This window comes from Propithecus coquereli, unplaced genomic scaffold (genome assembly GCF_000956105.1).
Source record: "Propithecus coquereli isolate 6110/MARCELLA unplaced genomic scaffold, Pcoq_1.0 Scaffold119, whole genome shotgun sequence".
Classification (NCBI taxonomy): domain Eukaryota; kingdom Metazoa; phylum Chordata; class Mammalia; order Primates; family Indriidae; genus Propithecus; species Propithecus coquereli.
This window is the reverse complement of record NW_012135969.1, coordinates 654220-670512: the sequence shown is the minus strand read 5'-3', so window position 1 is coordinate 670512 and position 16293 is coordinate 654220. Positions and strand designations below refer to the sequence as shown.

General features: G+C 43.2%; 1 protein-coding gene across 2 annotated transcripts in view; it reads right to left on the bottom strand.

Moving 5' to 3' along the window:
* The window catches only part of TEX2 (testis expressed 2), a 133107-nt gene that overhangs the window by 49100 nt on the left and 67714 nt on the right, over positions 1–16293 (bottom strand). For both annotated transcript variants that reach the window (XR_001138240.1, XM_012662750.1), the window contains exons 3-5: positions 9996–10196; positions 8517–8847; positions 3628–3875 (exon numbers count right to left, since the gene is read on the bottom strand). Coding sequence is in view for 1 of the 2 variants with exons in the window: in XM_012662750.1 (XP_012518204.1) it covers positions 3628–3875; positions 8517–8847; positions 9996–10196 (780 nt within the window). In the remaining variant the exon portion in view is untranslated. The remainder of the gene's footprint in view (positions 1–3627; positions 3876–8516; positions 8848–9995; positions 10197–16293) is intronic.

Below are 16293 nucleotides of genomic sequence, written 5' to 3'. Positions count from 1 at the left end.
AGGCTGGTCTCGAACTCCTGACCTTGAGCGATCCACCCGCCTCGGCCTCCCAGAGTGCTAGGATTACAGGCGTGAGCCACCGCGCCCAGCCTAGGTTCTCGCTCTTGCTTGGGCAGGTCTCAAACTCATGGCCTCAAGCCATCCTCCTGCCTTGGCCTCCCAAAGGATGGAAACAACCCACACACCCATATAGGAGAGAGGCTGAAAAAACTATCGAACGTCTACACAATGGAGTACTTTGAAGCTGTTTAAAAACAAGATGGGTGTGGGGTGGTGGGGACTCTATGAAGTCATATGGCGTGATTTCCAGAATGTATTGGCAAATGAAGGAAGCGATATATAAAAGAATATCCACAGTTTACTACCCTTTGAGTGTGACAGAAGAGGAGATGAGAAACAGGGTAAGTCAGAAACTAAGGAGACTGGTTCACTATGGGGCTGAGTGGGAACAGCACAGAGGGATGGAAGGAATAGGGCAGGGGAAGTGAATCTTTTCTGAATATGCCTTTGTATAGCTCTGATTTTTGGAACCACGTTAATGTTTCCTATGCACAAAAAAGAAAATAAAATCGAGGATTGGGAAAAGGCCCTTATTTGTTCAAGTCACAAAATTAATAAGAAACTGGCAAAGAACTATCTCCATGACTTGTAAAGGAACACATGAAAAGTGATACAAGTAGTAGAGGAATGCTGGAGTAGATCTTATTTTCCCAAAATGGTACAACAATATTTCCCACTCCACATGCTCTTCTAGGAACTTGCTATTGCTTTGGCAAGAGGTGGAATCTATGCCCCTCTCCTTGGACCTGGGAGGGTTTTGTAACTGCCTTGACTAACAGAGCATGACAGAGTGGCATCTTACTTCTGAGACTCAGTCATAAAAGGCAACAACAGCTTTGGCCTGGCTTCTTCTCTGCTGACGCTTGCCCTGAGAACCAGTCCCCGGGCTGAAGGAAGCCCAGGCCACATGGAGAAGAACTGAGGCCCCCCGGCCCTCAGCCCCAACTAAGCTCCAGTCATCAACCAGCATCTACTTGCCCTCCACGCTGGTGAGCCACCTAAGAAACTGATCCTTCAGCCCCCAGTCTGGCCTCCCCAGCTGACCCCCGCATGGAGCAGACAGAAGCTGCTAAGCCTTGTCCAAATTACAAATTTGTGAGGAAAATAAATGTTATTGTTTGAAGCCACCCCTTTTGGGGTTCTTTGTTCTGCAGCAGTAGATAACTGGAACAAACATGTATACCTTACTCAAGACCGTCTCCATGGCCAGACCACCCCGAGAGCCAGGACATGGCCCACACATGCTCCAGCAGGCCAAGGGGATGCAAGAGGCCAGCACTAAAGCTCATGTACCTTCTTCAAAGGCTCCTGTCAAAGACAATTCTCTCTGTTCTCACACAATTCTGCCTCTCTGGTTTCCTAACCCATGGCAACTATCAATCATTAAATTAACAAGGTGGGGGGGGAGATGTCGACAAGGGCTCAAGGAAAAGCCAACGAGGATGGACATGCAGCAGCGCCAGCCAACTGACACTGAGAGAAAATACCGCAGCCTACAGGCTGGGCAGCTCAGACTGGGGGTGATGGGCCGTCTGACCTCAGCGGCCTCTGCTTGGCGACAGACCTGAGTTTCTGTTTGTTGTACTGAGTCTATAAATTATCAAGAAAAGATGAAGTCATCCCTTCCTGTTCTGCCTCAGGGGGCCAGTAAGTGCAATGTGGTTTTAAAAGATTTTCATCAGACTCAGAAGAGGAAAAAAAGTCTGGGTGCTTAATGGGTAAGTGCCAAGTTGCTGGAAGAAGGTTTAGACTAGAGAGTCCCAGACAGAAATGCTGGGCAGAGCTGTTGAGTGACCCCAGTGACTCAGTGACCCCAGGACACAACATGCACATGTGACACAAACCAAGGAACAGGCTTTGCTTTGTTTTTTAGTTTATGGAAATCTTGCAAAAAGCAAGGATTTTATTAGATAATTTTCTTATATTAGTATACAATTCTCCTCCTGTTTGCCTGAATCTGATGACAGTCTAGACAGCCAATAGCCCAGAATTTGGGGGATGGGGGGTTCGCCAGTGGTAAACAAGACATTTCTAGAGCAGTTTTATATCACCTCACTCTCCCCAGAGGGAGGTCTGCTTCCCACTATGGCTGGTAACTCAGGGCAGAGGGCAGAGGCAGAGGGTCAATGGCTGGCAAAGGCACACGGTCTTTTTTTGCCCTGGCAAGTTCACACAGGCCAGGTGAGTGGCCTCTTCCACACTGAAAAGGATCAACAGAACGAATAAAGACCAATGCCTTGCTAACGGCACAAAGGAAGCACCACACGCTTCTCATCAGGAACAGAAATACGGTTACCACGAGAAGTCGAACACTAGTAGCTGAATGTGGGAAAGTGGCCGCATGTCCCACAGTGGAGGCTGTGCCTCGGAACAGTGTGCATGGCAGAGGCAGGAGCCTCAGGTGGAGCAGGGTTTCGGAATGACTTGCCAAACTGGCAGTCACGGCAAACCTCAGGGCCTCAGACCAGGTGTCACACACTACACTTAGTGGCTGCGTGATGGAGCTATGTAACTTCTCTGTGCCTCCGTTTCTCCACCTACAAAATGGAGAGAATCCCATCTAGTTGGCAGGACTGTTCAATGGCGCAGAGTACTTCTACTACAGTGCCTAACAGGACCTGGCATCTGGCAGCTTGTATGATTTATCTTGTCATCTATGGATGATCCTAAGTCAATGTCCAGTGACACTTTGGAAACAGTGCTCATGGTAAATCCTCAAAGCACTGGACACAGCTGAGCAGGCTGAGGATTTGAGAATCCAGTGGTTATTAAGGAATGCGACCTGGATCACCTGCGATTCTGTGACCACCCCTCTGCTGATTTCCCAGTTGCTCAGGTCAAAACGCTAGGCGGCATCTCAGCCTCCTCGCCAGCAATCTGGCCAGCTCCTCCTCCCACGCCCCCCCCATCCTGGCCCCTCCTCACCCCCTGCTGTCACCACCTTCACCTTGGCCCACCCTCCACTGCAACAATGGCCTCCCACCCACTCTTGCCCTCCCACAGCCAGTTCTCCACCCAGAGCCACTTGTCTTTTTACACTAAAATCAGTCAACATCACTCCCGGCCCCAAACCCTCCCGGGGCTGATCCAAGGAGGCCCTGCCCGCCTCTCTTTCCCTTGCTCACTGTCCAGACATGCTGGCCTCGTTGCTGTTCCTCATATATTCCACCCACTTGCCTGCAGCAGGCCCTCCCCGCCGGAATGTTCCTCCCACATGTAACACCATGGCTCATGCCCTCATATCCTGCAGGTCTCTGCCCAAAGGTCACCTCCTCAAAGAAGCCCTCCCTGGCCACCCAGCTAAAATAGCAGCTCTGGCCACTTTCCATCCTCCCTTATCTGGCTTTATTTTAATTCTTAACCACCACCTGATGCTTGTTTCTTGCTGTCTCCCTGAGTAGATTATAAGCTCCCTGAGGTCTGGGCTCTTCTCTGCCTCGTGCATCACTGTGTCCCCAGTGCCCAGAACAGGGCCTGGCACAAAACAGGCACTCAAAGCTCTTATGCATGAAGAATTGGGTGTAAGTGGAAGAGCAGAAGAGCCCTGGCCCTAGCAGCCAGCTTTACCTTTTTCCCAGCTGTGGGGCTGCTCTCTGCACTCTGCACGGGGCTCCTTTGGGGGCTTCGGCTTTCCTGGGGGACACACCTGCCCATGTACACACTGTAGTCTAGAAGCATCTTCTGCCGTACACTGCCCAGCAGCTCCTTCTGCTTCAGCTGCGACATGATCTCCTCCACGCTGCCTTTGCTGCTGCTGCGGCTGTGGGTCAGGTGCCCAGAGGGACTGTTGTGTCTGCTGTGCGCAGGCAAAAGCCCTGGAGCAAATAAGTGACGCTGTTAATCCCATGAAGAAGATGAACGCGAAGTAACAGGCTCAGGAGAAAAGCAGCTAAAATGCTATCATATGATTGTTTAAAAAGTATTTATAAGGTTATTCTCCACCCTGAAAAATACCTTTTGCTTAATGACAGGCAATTTTTAGAATATCTGAATGTTCCAAAAGATGAATTTTTATTCATCTCCAAGATCATTCAGAGTAATGGGAATAAAGAAATACATCTGGTAGGTACCTTCTTATTTTTTCCTGGTGATCTTTTAGGAGATCAAATGTAGGACTGATGCACCCCAAGTACTAGTGGACTTGTGATTGCTATCAGGCGCAAATAATAAATGGGCAGAAAGCTAATTAATTGTGTGTCCGCAGCTCAGCAATTCCAAAGATGCCATCTTTCATGCAACAACTTACTCATAAAGTACTTTCTCAGGGCCAACTCCATGCCAAAAAGAAGAATCAAGACATAATCCCTGCCCTTGAATTCAGACACCTAGACACATAAATCACAATCTTCTGTTACAAGTACTGTAACCGTAGCACGCATAAAAGACTCTAAGGACAGAAAGAAGGAGGTGACTACCTATGCCCAAGAGAGTGGAGAGGTGCTTATCCCAGAACTGATTTTCATAGCAGTGACATCTGGTCTGTCTTGAGGGAACAGTTGTGATTTTCCTGGCCCAGGTTGGGGAAGAACACTCCCGATAGAGAAAACAGCATACAAAAAAAAAAAGCAACAACAGGGCATAGGATGTTTGAAGAGCGGTGAGAGACTCAGGAAGTTCTATGCAGAGTACCCCAGGGCAGAGGGATAGGAAATGAGGATGGACAGAGTAGCCAGGAACAGACTGCAAAGTGCCTCAAAAGTAACCCTGGATTTAATATTTACCCTGTTGCACTAGAGGGGCTTCAAGCATGGGAAGTGCCTGATGCTAACAATTTCATTTAGATTTACTCTGACAGTCAGGTGAAAGGCAGAGTGGTTAAAAATCAAATCAAATCATTTCATATATTTTTGAGAGGCTCCAGCCATCTAAACTGCAATGGTCCAAAGCCTCACACAGGGTCAGCAAGCCATTTCTTAATTTAAATTTTAGCTAGATAATTTACAGCACTTGAATATTTGATATTTTACATTGTATAACTCACAGAAATAAAATTCTTTTATAATCCTTATTATCTTCATACCATTCTCATGTTTAGCATTATTTTCAAATGTTGGGATAAACGCTATACCAAAAACATTTAAAAAATAGATGAAAACTAAATGCAATGTGATATCCTAAATTGGATCTTGGAAGAGAAAAATGACTTTCGTAGGAAAACCAGTGAAATCCAAATAAACTCTACTAGAGTTTAGTTAATGGTAAAAAAAAAAAAATGAAGAAAAAAGATGAAAATAAATGAGGCAGTATGACACCAACACTTCAAACTAAACTGATCTCCTTATGACTGAGCCAAAAGGGACCTTCCTCCTCTCAATGACATAGGGCTGTGGTCCCCAACCCCTAGGCCATGGCCTGGTACTGGTCCGTGGCCTATTAGGGACCGGGCTGCAGAGCTCCGCCTCTCCTCCCCAACCAACCCTGTCCGTCTGCGGAAAAATTGTCTTCCATGAAACTTAGGAACCAGAAACTGGGCGGCACAGCAGGAGGTGAGTGGTGGGTGAGTAAAGCTTCATCTGTATTTACAGATGCTCCCCATCATTCACATCACCACCTTAGCTCTGGCCCCCACCCCCGACCCCAGTGGGTGGAAAAATTGTCTTCCATGAAACTGGTCCCTAGTGCCAAAAAGGCTGGGGGCCGCTGATGTAGGGGAAGGAAGGAGACCCTATTCTAGGCTTGGATGGTGCTCACTGTCCACAGAACAGCCTCCTCATATGCCACTGTCACCCTTCCCTTGAGTGGGAGAAGGCACAGAGGTCATCACTGTTCTGTGGGCCTCATGGACAAGGGCCCTTGATAATGTTATGAACCTTCCTGTGCAGAGACCACGCTGGAATTTTGCCAAGTGACCACGCAGCTTTCCCACTCTCTCTAGACTGTTGCTCCTGCTGGACCTGTTCCCCAACCCGCAGCCTGGGCACTGCCTGTTAGAGTTGCAGGTCTCAGCCCCATCCCAGACCTCTTGAGTCAGAACCTGCATTTTAACAAGATCTGCCAAACACTCAAGTTTGAGAAGCACAATCCAGGTTGCTAGAGAAATCTATGATTTTGGTGACAGCATTTCTGAGGGAGAGGACAGGGGCAGGTCGTTGAGCAGGAGGACTTCTATCTTCTTGGTACTGACAAATGTACCTGGCCTTGGAGAAAAGGCACCAGTCACACCTTTGGCTGGTGCCACGTCACCTGTGCACGGTCACTGACTCAGAGATGGTTTTCAAGAACAGCACAGTCCTGCTCAATTTACTTTTTCCTTTGCTTCTAGTTTAATCACACTTCCGGTACCTTAAACTTACCATAAATATCTCAATTCATAGCTTTTAAAGGTAACCCAGACTAATAGATAAATAAAAAGACATTAGTGGTATGAGAATGTAACTTTGCTTGATTTATATTCAAGTGAGTGCACTGAAGATTTTCCCACATTCTGACTCTTACCATTAGGTTTATTGTGCAGTGAATGGAAGTCTAGGAACTTTTGGCAGGATTTTCAAAAGTATAAATTCATTAAAAATAGGCAAATGCTTTGGTTAAGTCCATAAACAATATGCCACTTTTGAAGGTGCTCTGGGTGGCCCCTGAGCACCTAAGGTGGTGTTTCCTGGTGATCCTACACCCTGCCACCCCCCTGGGCTACCTGATTGTGAGCTTCAGTGCCTAGACCAGTAGACCATCATATTTCTAATAGAAATATAATGTGAGCCACATATACAATTTTAAATTTTCTAGTAGCCACATTAAAAAGGTAAAAAGAAACAAATGAAATTAATTTGAATACATTTTATTGAACCCTCTATATTTAAAATATTATCATTTCAACATGCACCCAATATAAAGTCATAATGAGATATTTTACATTCATTTTTGGGACTAAGACTTTAAAATCCGGTGTGCATCTTTTATTCAGAGCACATCTCCATTTGCAATGGCCACTCTTCAAGTGTTCAAAAGCCACATGGGGCTGCTGCCTCCTCTATGGGACAGCACAGGTTCAGACCTACCAGGAGAAGCAAGCAGTGGCTGGTGCTAAGGAGTTCTTACCCATTTGAATTTTCTTTTATTCAGTGTTAGGGGTTGAATTATGTCCCCCAAAAGATATGTTGAAGTACTAACCACTAGTATCCCAGAATATGATCTTATTTGGAAATAGGGTCACTGTAGGTGTAATTCATTAAAATAAGGTTATACTAGAAGTAGGATGGGCTCTTAATCCAATAGGACTGGTATCTTTATGAGAAGAGAAGAGACAGAGACACACAGAGACAAAGCCATGAGACAACAGAGGCAGAGTTTGGAGGGATGAAGCTGCAAGCCAAGGATCCACGGCCACTACCAGAAGCTAAAAAGAGGCAAGGAAGGATTCTAGGCAGAGTTTCAGAGGGAACATGGCCTTGCTAACACCTTGAGTTCAGACTCCTAGCCTCCTATACTATGAGAATAAATTTCTGTTATTTTAAGCTACCCAGTTTGCAATAGTTTGTTCCATCAGCCCTAGGAAATAAATATATCCAGTAATCTCCCTATTCATCTTGAGTTTTAGTGCTTTAGGCATTGCCAAGGGACTCTGTGGATCTCAGTGCTGGGATGGGATGGAAGCTGGCACTGACGCTGATATTATGGTAGGTCAGCAAAGGTGCCAGGTAAGGGCCCAGATTGTGTTCGAGGGGAAAGAACCAAAGCAATCTGAAGCAACATGTGAGACTCATGTAACCCACACAACTCCATGGTCAACACAAAAGCCCTGTTAGAGAAAGCCCCAAAGTGGCTCCATTATAGTCTTTGTTCCAGATCCATCTAAGAAAGCTTTCCCTAATAACGCCCACACCAACCTTGTCCTTCTCTGATCTCCACAATTACTGGGTGCACCATGCTCATTTTAGCACAGTAATTTGTGAACATCTGACTCACATAGATTAGTTTTGTCTAACAAGCATAGCGCCTGACCGACAGGGGTGCTACTGCTTTTTACTGGTTTGGTGTCCCTTGCAGCGCCATCCCAGCCAGCAGTAAGCAAGGAGGTGCTGCATAGTTATCCATCCGAATGACCAGGATGTGACCCGAATGGTCAGCAGGCCTGAGGACTCTGCATTTCTATGGCAACCTCAGGTCTGGAGGACCCGGTGTGGGTCAGGAGCTTAAGAGCACCTGCCTTTTCATCAACTGGGGTTCTGTTGCTGCTTCTCTCAGAGGAGTCACACCACATAAAAGTAAAATACAATCCTAGGGAACCAGCAAAGGCTAATAAACACACACCTGAAATGGATCCATCATTGGTTAAATGTTTTGGTACAAAGGGCTGCAGTGATCACCCTAAAAGGTAAATGAGTCATGAGAATACTTTAGAAGGCAGACGGTAATCAACCCAGGGTGGGCTTCCTTCCTTCCTGCTTGGCATTCTTTCTCTATTCCCCTTAAAGGTCCTTTAAAAATGCATAAGCATTTAGCACAAATGTCATTACCTGGTTTACTTCCAGAGACACCGGGTGGCTTCTTGATTTCCGACTTCAGCTTAGATGCCAGAATGAATCTCCTAAACCACTCCTCTTTTTCTCGGCCAGTTCTCCCAAAGAGATAGAGTATCTGATCTCGCTGGCCAGATCTTGCTCCCTCTTGAGGGTGGGGTGGCTTCTTAGCGTCCTCGCTTCCCTCAGCTGGTGGCTTCTCTTCCAACGTCTCCTTATCGGTCTGAGCCTTAGACATAAAGTCATCTTGTCGAGCAAGCTCGATACAAATGGGGTACTTTTTATTCCAGATTCGTTTTCGAGCCAAACTTTTCGGTACAAGATAAATCTACAGAGAAAGGGAAATGATTTACATACTAAGGACTGGCAACACTGTTCATTAATATTACACATAGTGCAAACGCAAACTTTATAGAATTTTTGACTAAAATGATGAATGTGAAATAATTTCTACCATCTTTTTATAATATGACTATAGAAACTAGAATGAATTTTTGGGAATGACTTGTTATTCTTCAGAATCATTTCAGAAACCAGATGTTTAAGAATTTTGTAAGAGTTACAAATATCTGTAATTTTCAGGTAGCAGTACCACAATAATGTCTAGCTGATTAACATCAACTAAGTTTGGATATCAATTGAGTTTAGTGACTCTGGGCCAAACTTAAGCTAGAAAAAAAAAAAGAATTATCAACCAGGATGGCAAGTTCATGTTAACCTTGAGTGTCAACCTCAAATTAAGAATAAATTTATACAAAAACTATTTTAAGTACTTCTATCATTTTGAGGAAATCTAAAAATCATTCAGATGAGTTGCAAGAAGAACAGAGAACCTATAGCTTTGAGGAATAAACAGCTTACATTTCTCACAAAAATATAAGTGTATAATACGTTATCAAAATGTAGTTATTTTGCATATCCATAATTTTCACATTTGCAGAGCCTTCATTAGTTAGTAACCTAGAACTACATATAGCTTTTTGTTTGACTGAAAGAATTATCATCATCATTATTATTACTGTAGACATGGTTGTCTCACTATGTTGCTCAGGCTGGTCTTGAACTCCAGGGCTCAAGCGATCCTCCCACCTCAGCCTCCCAAAGTGCTGGGATTACAGGCGTGAGCCCAGCCAGAATTAACTTGAAAGGTAGAATTCTGAGTACATGATGTCCTCACTCCTCAAGGTGTGGTCTGTGGACTAGCAACATGAGTACCAAATGGGAACTCATGAAAATGCCGGCTCGCGGGCCCGCCCAGAGTTGCTGAGTTAGAATCTGCATTTAACAAGATGTCTAGGTGATTTGTATGTACATTAAAGTTTAAGAGGTACTGTCTTAAAGTATACTGATATTTATTAATAAGAAGCAAAACCAAAACCAAAAACCTTTTCAGGGAAAAAAAATGCAGTAAAACCACCAAGATTCCAAATGCTTTTCATTCTTGTAAACTCTCCTTCCAAAATTAGTTGGGCTCACCTTGCTGTCCGAGAGGTCATAGATTTTCTGGCTGATGTAGGTGACCTCTGGCTTAGTTTCATTGTAGCTGGCCCTCCTGGATATATTTTTATTGGGCTTTGAAAGTCTTAAGACTCCACCCTCAAGTCGAACAAAGACTGAATGTGTCAAAGTCGCATGGTAAGTTTCTGGATCATAGTTGTAAATCTCATTCATCCACCCCTGATGAAGAAAAACTCCCATTAGTAAAATTAGAATAAACACAAATCTGATTTAGTGTGAAAATGACAAACACTGTGGTATTCAGGACACTCAAACCAAACCTGACAAGAACACAGGTGTCAACTTATTGAGGACTAGAGGTGGCTAAGACAAGTGCTTAGCTGGAAGGATGATCGGGACTGGGGATTAATTTGATACATTTTTGATAACTAAAAAATCTGGATTTGGGGGAGAATGGCAATGTCCGTTATCTTAAATAAAAGGTTCTTTCTTTTTTTAATGCTTATAAGCAAATCAAGAAACTCAAAAGTTTTGTTTATGTGACTGAGCAAGTCTCTCTGCTTGACCTCCTTTGGGAGTGAGTAATCCCACCCAGTCCAGCCTTCTTAATCAGCCAAACAAACGCTCTGCCCAGCTCAGCTGCAAACAAACTTTGAAACTTCATATTAATTCATGTTACCATTCTAGAACTCAGAGAACACCTAACGGTCGATTTCTATCTCACTACAGTATATATCTCATTGAAACCATGTAGTAAAGCAGATTATTGTGAATTAGGCATTAAATAAATCATAAACATTAATATAACCCATAATATGTCAGAAAGTTCAAAGATACATAGAAACTTGAATGAGTAAAATCGTGCCCCAGGTTCTCTTCACCCCCACCAAATGGATAAAAATGTACTCACACACTGATTTTTAAAAAGTGGAAACAGATTGAAATGTCCAGACAAAACACACACACACACACACACACACACAGCCTCTAAGAATGAGGACTCCTCAGAATTCTTTTATTTATTCATCCTTTTGTCAAACCACGCATTGAATCTATGTGCCAAGTAACGTGTCAGGAGTCAATACAAAGATTGATAGACAGACAGACTGACTGATTGACTGCCCAGGCTAGAATGCAGTGGCATCATCATAGCTCACAGCAACCTCAAACTCCTGAGCTCAAGGAATCCTGCTGCCTCAGTCTCCCGAGTAGCTGGGACTATAGGCACATGCTACCACGCCCTGATTTTTCTATTTTTTGTAGAGACAGGGTCTTGCTCTTGTTCAGGCTAGTGTCAAACTCCTGGCTTCAAGAAATCTTCCTGCCTTGGCCTCCCAAAGTGCTAGGATTACAGGTGTGAGCTGCCATGCCTGGATAGATACAAAGATTTTTAAAAAGGGCAGGATCTTGACCCAAGGCTGTCCCAAAACAGTAGAGAAGAATTAGGTCTTTATTCCACTGTCCTTAACTCCACTAGAGTAACCATAAAAGAGAAAAGTTGTCAGAAAAAGAGTACCTAAGTGTAAAGGGAAAGTAAACATGGACAAATACACCTTTATGTCATGTGGGAAAGGGTGTGAAATTTATGAGCCAATTATACAGACTTACACACCTCAGTAGATTTTAGCACGAGCTGGGGAGATCTCTTCCTCCTCCCAATGAGTCACTGCCAGAACAGCATCTATTTGGCAATACTTAGTGAGCAAGCAGTGGCCATGGGAAGAGGGTATAATCTAGGTGCTTGTAAAGAAACAGCAACGATCAGAGCAATGAAATGAAAAGGGGACAAGCACTGCAGATCACAGTGGGACCTGGAGTGGACGGTACCGTCAGGGTATTCGTTTGAGTGGATGTCTTTTTGCTAAGTGTAGAACTTAAGCACATTCTTTGGTTCACAGTTTTTTGTATTTTTCTTTAATCTGTTATTATGGTGAATCACATTCACTGACTTTCAAATGTTGACCCATTCTTACACTCTCAGGATAAATGATGCATTTATTGGTCACGCTGGGCTTGACAAGGGCTGATTTTACACATCTCTTCCCAACTCCATGTTCAGCGACTTCATGTTCATGGCTTGCAATTGGCCATGGTGGGAGTTTTTCTACCATGGAAATAAATAGGCCTTTTCTAATATAAGCTTTTAATGCTATTAATTTCCCTCTAAGCACTGCGTAATTTTTGATATGTTGTATTTACAATTTCATACAATTGAAAATATTTTCTAATTTCCCTCATTATCAAGGCAGTTTAGAACTATGTTTAATTTCCAAATATTTGGGAATTTTCATATATCTTTCTTATTGGTTTCTAGTTATGTTCGTTACGGTCAGAGAATATGCTGTATATAATTTCAATTCTTTTAAATTTGTTATATGGTCTATCTTTTTCAAGTACAGTTAAAAAATATGCATTCTGCTGTTGGGCAGAGTTCTCTATAAATGTATTTGTCTTTTCAAACACAAACATGAGATCTTTCCTGACCAGAATACTTCTTATCTTCTTAACCAATTTGGCTGAAGAAAATACTGCCTTACATAACATAATAATGCCTTACATAATACTGCCCTACTAAATAACAAGTTTAGTAGGGCTAAAGTTCTAAAGACAACTAGATTAACGAAGAACTTGAAACAGGTATGATTTTTCTGGGATGCTTTAGAGCCATGCTCAAGGCCAGGTTATACTTACTTGCATAGCTACTAAAATCAAGAAGAACCCATGGAGGGAACGACGTAGGAGCTGATGAAAACATCTCAGGGTCAGGAAATCAAACAGCAACTTGCCATCAGTGTCATTTATGAGCATTTGGCCAGTCCCTGTATAGGATTCTTTCTGAATCATTTCCCTCTGAGTGTACATCTCTGGCTACATGAGGATAGAGAGCATGTGATACCTCTGTGGTCTATCATAACACCTTAGCTGAGATGGTCAACATTTATTTAATAACTATTTTGAGTTATGATAATCATAATTTGATACAAGACAAATATTACTGCAACAACATATCTGTATAAAATTTTTCATTACTTTCTAGCTATGCAGGATCACAGAGATATGTAAAAAAGCCAATAGAATTAACATGATACTGGAATTTGGGACAAAATTCCCAGCATTACAGTTATCATCCACTCACCACCACTGAAGGGAAAAATGAGACAGGCATCATATTATGAAGTTGTTCTCAAATAAAAGGACAATCTCTGAGAAGTAATGTAAGCTGTGGAGAATTTTCCTTTTTGAAACTCCTGAGATTGTACAGGTTAATTATCTGATTTATGAGTAAGAGAAACTTAGTGATAAAACGTTGTTTCTCTCCAATTGCTTTCATTTTGTCTTTCCTAAGTGAGAAAATAAAGAATTATCCAGGGAGATGCTGTCCAATGGAAATAGAATGTGAGCCGTAAATGTGAGTCATGAAAATATGTAATTTTAAACGTTCTAGTAGCCACACTAAAAAAGAAAATAGCAGGTGAAATTAATTTTAACAATGTATGTTATTTAACCCAATATATCCAAAATACTATTGCAACATGTAATCAATATTAAAAACTATTACTGATACTTTACATTCTTTGTTTCATACTAAGTCTTCAAAATCCAAACACTTAGAGCATACCTCAGTTCGAACTAGCTACACTTCAAGTGCTCAACAGCCACGTAGGGCCAATGGCTACTGTATTAGAGACGGCATAGGGACAGTTCTTGGATTTGAGCATTTTTAGCCCTAGATGCTTGGCTCAACCAGAATGGGCAAAATCTTCCTCTTTCCTCCTGGGGACACTTCCAACAATATGCAGTCTTAATGGTAAGAGCCATCTAACTCAGTACATGGCAGTTTGATGCTGTTTTACTAGGGCACTTCAAATGAGAGAAGACAATCTAAGTAATCTCCAGATGAAATAGTCTAATGTAGAAATTTGAAATCCTTTTTAAAAGCTAATCTGCACTATTAAAGACTCAAGAATATTAATAAAAGTAATCTAGGTAAAATGCTTTTTTAAAACTGATAGTTCTATAGGAAAGTTATTAATAAAAGGTAATCAATTTATGGACAAACTTACATCAAGGTTTTAGTTTTGTCCTTTGATTTTTAGATTTAGAAAATAAAACACACAGGTACGTCTTGGGATACAAGGCACTACCAGCTCATTCATTCACAGGACAGACACACTCGGGTGATAGCCATCACTCTGTCTCACTTTAACAAACTGCTGTTCAATTATTGTTCCTAGGAAAATCCTTGTCCCTGCATAGAGAGCAACCATTTCCACAGAGCTTTCATAATTCAGTTTTTAGCCACAAAGCTGGCGCTCGACCCAGTAGCCTGAGCTACTACCTTAGCTGAGGAGCAGCCGCCACAGAATTCTTGCTGGGCAGGAGCCTGTGTCCTTACACACGACCACAGTTCTGAGGTGAGTATAAAGTTACCCTTCTTTGTGGACAGCTCTGACAGATACAGGTCACCCTCGACTACGCACCAAATTCCAGGAATCCTAGAACAACCTGATTCAGAGGAATGTGGAGGACAGAAGAGTACTTTCACAGTGCAAAAACACAAAATCTGACCTACTGCTGCACTACCGAGAAGCAGAGGCGAGAGGCAAGAGGTAGCCTAGGAAGAGCATCTAAGAAATGCCTTCCCTTGGGAGAACCTGGAGGGGCCCTAAATTCCCTTCCACCACTTGGGCCTGGCCTTCTCCCCACCCCTATCTTTTCAGACTTACCAGCTGCTGTGGTTTCTTCTCCTTTTCATCTTCACATTTCCTCGTTCCTGAACTACCATGTTTCTTTCTTTGTGTTAAAGATCAGAGGCTAAAGCCTACAGCTACCAAAAACCAAACAAACACAACCCACGAATCAGGATTTGAACCGCATGTCTATTGTGAACAATCATTTGTTATCTGCAGTGAGATCCTACCTTGATCACATCTAGTTACATGAAAGGCCGCTGGTCAAAACACACACAGAGCACAACCCGCCTACCTTAACAGAACAGCTGAGCGTCGGACAGACCTGGGTTCCAACCCTGCCTCCGCCACTTCCCAACTATGCTCGTCTGCGAAAGGGTCCAGCATGACCTGCTGCCCAGCGTCAAGCCTCCCTGATCCCCACCTCACTCTATGCTAAAGCCAAAATGATTTTTCTCCATACTGACAGCACTTTATTGAGGTACAATTTGCTTACACTTAAAATGAACAAATCTTAAGCATATGTTTTTTTTTTAACGCCAATACTAGTATTACTGGTATTCATAACAGTTGCCGACATTTTAGCTCACATTATGATCCAGGTAGCTCAGGTGCAGTATCTCCTTCACTTCTGCCAATCCCCGACGATTTTACAGGTGAAGAAAGTGGCGAGAAAAGGTGAATGATTTGCCTCCCAAAGTCTAGAGACTGGCAAATGTGGGACTTAAACCAAATGTATGTGACTCTGAGGCACGGGCTCCTATTTCAGCTCCGTGGCACGGCCCCAGCTGTAGTCTGTCTAGGGCCCAGTCACCCCTCGGGTCATGGCAAAGATGACATTCTCCCAGGAAGCCTCCCTGATCACCCAGGCTCTGCCCTCTGTCACTCTTCTCCTATCACTACGTCTGTTAACTGCCTGGTTTAATTAACTGGGCTACAAACTCCACAAGAGCAGGGATCATGTCTGTCAATCACAGTTGTCACAAATGTCTGTTGATTGAATACATGAATGAAACCTAATTCAGAGGGTGGCTGAGGATTAAAGGAAGTCTATGGAAAGCATGAGCAAGCATGACAGGCTGGTGTGATCCTTGTCTCCTGTGTGTACAGTGCTAGTTGCATGAGTGCAGACAAGCAAGGAACAAGCTGAAGCCCTCCTGAGTGCAAGGAGCTGGAGAGGTTACTTTTCAAAGAGAAAAACCAAGTTAAAATTGCACAAAATAACACAGAACAAGAAAATAAGTAATCCCAGGAAGAATCTTAAGAATAAAATGTTAAAGCTTTTCAGTACAGAAATGGAATTAGCTATTTCTTATCTAGAGCTGAGAGAAGCCCAGTGATTGGAGCCCAGATTTCCTGCTTATCTAAGGCTTTTTCCATAATATTACAGGCTTTGATAGGAAACCTTGAGAGGATCATGGGAGCTGCTACTTGACCAGTTATCCAGGTTGCACAGTGGCCTTAGGGAGGCTCAGGCCAGGAGGCCAGCCAGGCACAACTCTCCTCCAGTCCTTTCCGATTCTGTCCCCAAGGCACCCCTATCCACCTGAAACCAGGTTGTTCTTGCAAAAAGCAATTTCCCAGTGCAAACCTAATCACTTTTTTTTTTTTTTTTTTTTGAGACA